The 4,935-nt window shown below is 37.7% G+C and overlaps 2 protein-coding genes across 4 annotated transcripts in view; one reads left to right on the top strand and one right to left on the bottom strand.

The window, feature by feature from the left end:
• Positions 1-4,935, top strand: part of CACNA2D3 (calcium voltage-gated channel auxiliary subunit alpha2delta 3) — a 547,059-nt gene that overhangs the window by 421,468 nt on the left and 120,656 nt on the right. The window lies entirely within an intron of this gene.
• The window catches only part of LRTM1 (leucine rich repeats and transmembrane domains 1), a 20,235-nt gene continuing 18,164 nt past the window's right edge, over positions 2,865-4,935 (bottom strand). The window contains exon 3 of the mRNA XM_072420935.1: positions 2,865-4,295. Coding sequence (XP_072277036.1) covers positions 3,847-4,295 — 449 coding nt within the window. The 3' untranslated portion in view covers positions 2,865-3,846. The remainder of the gene's footprint in view (positions 4,296-4,935) is intronic.

The raw sequence follows: 4,935 nt of genomic DNA, 5'->3' as shown, positions 1-4,935 counted from the left end.
GACAGGCTTGGAATATTGTCATCTTTTGCCATCATGTTTTTGCCCTGTTCTTGTGTTTATTGTTTAATGAGCTCAAACAATGATGGTTGAGCCTGGAGCAAGCCATGTCTTGGAAGTAAAACAAGTCCTTGATCCAAACGATCACAATTAATCTCAGCAATGTGTCATTGTATGTTTTCTATGTTTAATGTATTTCAAGGAGGAATACTAATTTTAAGAGAGCCTTTTTGTTTAGTCCGAAATTTTCATCAGGGTAAATCGGGGACAAATGTAAAAGGTTTTTTTTTCTTTCTTAAAACTGTTTGCTTGTTTAAAAACAAACTTTGGCCATTTTAGTGAGTTCTTTTAAATATTTTTACATTGTGGCCACTAAAGGACTCAGAAAGGAGTTGCCCTGTCTCTTGGGCTGTCTCCAGTTGTCCATGTGCTGCTGAAAGTCTTGGCAGGACCAGAGCAAAGTACAAAATTGTGAAGAAAGGGTTGAAGATCATAAAAGACAGTTATAGTAAAGGTCAGGGATGGAGGCAGTCAAAAGGCACATTTCAAGTCATAAATATGAAACAAAAAGGGCTGAAATGCAGATTATAAAAGAGACATCTATGACCAGACACCTCCTGAGTGTTTTCTTTCTATTTAAAGATTCTGATTGAGGCCTGGTGTGTAGCTGCAGTGTAAACATTTCATCTTTGAACACCCTAGGTCATACTACAAAGACAAATCTGCTGGTTGATTGTTACAGTTACATGTCCAGCCATAGAGCTCCCAAACATGGAGTGTTCGATACCCAAGGTTCATGAACAATCAAATGAAAAGAAAACATTTTTATCACAAAGGCACATCAGACATTTATAGACTCTTCAATATAGGTTGCAATCCCTGTCACCAAAACTTTGTCTCACTCACACTAAACTAATCTGTATGTTGATAAATATTGGGTTTGCCCAAACGTTATTATATAAAACCAAAGATGGGCGTACATTGTATCACTTTCAATTAGAGATGAGAAACTGACCATTTATATTCATACATTTCCTTTTATTTTCCGATTAATTAATTTGCAGGCACAGGGCTCTCTGCATATTGATATACATCAAACGCAACATGCCTGATATGTGTGGATGCCGTCAGATTCTTTGCTGAAGAATGACCCAACAGGGTGACCATTCTTTATATCAAAATGTTTATGATATAATGGAAGAGGTGACCTGCGAAATGAAAAATAATAATATACAATCACGTCAATCTAAAGCAAATATGTGCAAACCACAAACTGGACAAAGTAGAAAGGAAAGTCAAGTGGCCATATATTTATAGTTATAGGACTTGATGAATGGCGTGTGCAACATTGCTAGTTTAAAATGTATTAATGTTAAACATTTATATATAGTTTTATCTCAAACAATAATTAAATTAATACCTCCTATGCACATGCATGGGAAGTTTTACAAGTACTGTACTATACTGGGCATCACATGACCTCATTACTTTCCAACTCCCTATATTTCCTACACATCAGCTGCCAGTAATGCAAATAGTATTGTCATGACCTCTATTTTTGAAATGCCTTTTAAGACCTTTCGTTCTGTTTAGTCCCTTCGTCCTGTATCAGCTTCCAACAGGCTGACTGTGATCCATTTGTCCTATAGCCGCTGTTCTATTTTGTGCATAGAAATCAGAGACCTTAGAGGTACTGGGGATTGTGGAGCATTCTGTATAGAAAAACATTCAGTAGCAGGCGGTTGTATTAACACTTAGGTCTGCAGTAATTGTTTGCCTGTCAGTACTATCAAGATGACAAATGCTTTGAAAGGATAACTTTCTAAGCAGCCATTTCCTGGCAGCTGTCCTCTGACAAAGCCAACTCATACACAGTCTGTGTTGTACTTGCATGCTGAAGAGTGATGGCCTCTGTATTATTAGTAGATGGTGTTTTAATAAGCCTAATCTTTCTGTTCATTTCATTTAAAGGGAAGTTTGCTTGTTCATGAGCAGAGGAATTTGCGGAAATAGGTGCTTGTTCCTTAACACAGTAGTTCTAGCTAAAATAACTTTATCAATGTGTTAGATGTTCTTTGTGATGGTGTATAGCAGACTTTTTAAACATTTTAACCATGTGGGGACCCTAGAAGTACTTTTCAGGTGTTGGTGAACCCATTCTATAAAAACTCTATCCACAGCTCACAGTACATTAGTATGGTGGTCAGTAGAAAGAATGCTTACAATGCCGGCCATGGAGAAAAATGCCAACCTTACTGAAAAAAGATCATTGGTGTCAGTAGTTACTGACCTGAGATTGCTTATGGCTCATGAAATACCTAGCAACTTCTGGGGGAACCCCAGGGTTCCGCGGTGCACAGTATGCAATTACGTGTACGTGGAGAGAACGATATTTGCACAAAAAATATAAAGTCTCTGTATCGTAAGAGAATTTTGTGTCTCCAAAGTAGGGATGAGCAGAGGTCATAAAAAAAGAAGAGGGGGCATGGCACTATCCATGGTGAGCATGCATGCGAATCTTTGTATGTATTTCTTATGTAAATGACTCATTCCTGAAAAAAGCGAGGGCACGGCATGCCCACCCGTGCCTGCCCAATTACACACCTGGGGATGAGGTGCAATTTACCTTATTCTGTAGGTTTATGAGAAAAGTTACTTATTTTTACAATTGTTTAAGCTACATACACATGTGCAATCATTGTCATTGGAAAGGATCTTTCACGATCCTTTCTAACGACAAAGCACTGCACGATGCATGAACCAGTGCTATACATACAGCACCATTCTGCTCTATGGAGAGGGGGAGAAAGGTGTTGGACCTCTGCAGAGAGACCACCACTTCCACACCGAAGACAATGATCCTTCTCTCTAGCATGCTGGTAGTAATTACTCTGACTGTAGCAGCTTTCTAAAGAGAATGAGCTGTAAATGGTTGCAATCTTTTTATTTTGATGCACCTGCAATAAATTTAGCTTATGTAAACTGGAAATTTAAAGTGAGATTTCAAAAGAATTACATTTTGGGGGCACTTGTAGACTACTTTGGTGTGATTCTGGCGCTGCGAATGAAGTATTCTTATCAGAATCGGACTTTATTTACAAATGTCCTATCTCTAGTATATACTACCCACAAGGCTTACCTTTAGGCAAGGAAAAATCAAGTAAATAAAAGAATAGTTATAAAAATGCATAAACATGCAAAGTAGATTACTGTTTACTGAGTCTGCTTTTTATTTGGGTGTACCATTTGAAAGTATAAATATTGTTGCATAAGTATTAGGCTTTGTAGCAGGAAATGTAGCCTCTAGCAGGCAGTGTCATGGTTTCATAGATTCCAGACGACAAACTATTGCATGTTGTTCACATGATCTCTGGATAACAGATGCATTGTGGGTGTTCAGGTCATTAGAGCCTATATATGAAATGGAAAAATATATAGAAACAAGTATTTTAAAATAATAAATATATAATAATAAATATGAAGATTTATATGTGTGTAGTTGGAACAAATTGAATAAATATGGTCAGGTGTAGGTGTAGTTTGGATACAAACATTGGATGCAACATTTTATAGTGGGCATAAAAGATCAATAAAATTGTCTCCTCCACAATATATAAATTAAAAGTACATCTTATAAACATAACTTTATTTAAGAGTTAAACACAACAAGAAAAAAATAAATAGACATTTCAATGAAGACATTCTACAACAAAAACACGTCATTATTATAACAGCATTGCTGCTAGTTTAGAATTATACTATTGAGGATTCATATCTCAATCCACATGCATGGGTCCACTTTTTACATAATTTTTACATCATATAAATATTTTTATGAAAATTTACAGTTCAGGCCAAAGATCCATCAAGGGGTTCTTTTTCCTCTGGGCTGCCATGTTCTGTTACAGGAGCTAAGCGTTCCACTTCTTTTAGCTCCCTGTGGTATTTTGCCATAATTGCAGCGTAAGCACAACCATAGATGGCGGCTGCCAACATCATTAGACATACAATCCCACACACCACACCGGTGATGACAACAGTGGCTATGGCATGTCTCAAGCTGACCGGACGAGGTTTAGGCTTTGGTTCACATTCAGGGAGACTGCCGTCTGCATGATCAGTGTGATGGCCATGCTTGCCATTACTTCTGTGCTCAGTACTGTGGTGGTGAATATTTGCCATAACAGGTGGTGCCGTCAGTGGAGTACAAGTCTTAAACATTTCATAAGGGATCTTCAGGAGATCCTTTTCTTTTCGAATTGCTGGGCCACTGCAAATGATCTCATCAATTATCCCTCCTAAAAGTAAAAAAAAAGTCAATGAACATGCACCATATATAACACAAAGAAAATGTAATGCATAATTGGTCACTAGATAGAGTTTAGCATCAATAACATTCACTCATTGCACTGCATCTATGAAGGAGCAGCTTTTCACCCTTGGTTGCTCATTCAAATTTTGGTTACAGAACACTTCCTCTTCTCCTTCTCCCCATAACTTGTGGGAGGTATTTTTCAGCCCAAAGAAGATAACTGAACATTTCTAGTACCTCTCCTTAGAATTTCAGTGAAACTTGAAGACCCCGGATAAGCCTTTCCTATCCTCTTACCGCAAAGGAATCCTTAAAATAATTTCTTCTTGAGGAACCTCTGAATAAACCAATGATGGGTGTTAGTGAAAAAAATGGCCCTTTTATTAATGGTCAATAGAAGAATGTTCTATCTACACTAGCAGTCTCAGTGCCACCAAGACAACTAAAACAACCATGCTGGTGGCTCTCTCAGTCATCTACAGCTCAAAGAACCCCTAATGAACCCTGGTTGAGAATGGCTGGTCTAAATAATAGATATCCAGAACAAACATTAGGAAGCCTTAAAGGATGAGTGCATATAAACCATGCATGTGTGGCCATTAGGAATGTGATCTCCAGTTAATACA

Source organism: Pyxicephalus adspersus, chromosome 8 (genome assembly GCF_032062135.1).
Source record: "Pyxicephalus adspersus chromosome 8, UCB_Pads_2.0, whole genome shotgun sequence".
Lineage (NCBI taxonomy): Eukaryota > Metazoa > Chordata > Amphibia > Anura > Pyxicephalidae > Pyxicephalus > Pyxicephalus adspersus.
The sequence above is the reverse complement of the archived record's forward strand: the minus strand, read 5'-3'. Positions and strand labels throughout refer to the sequence as shown.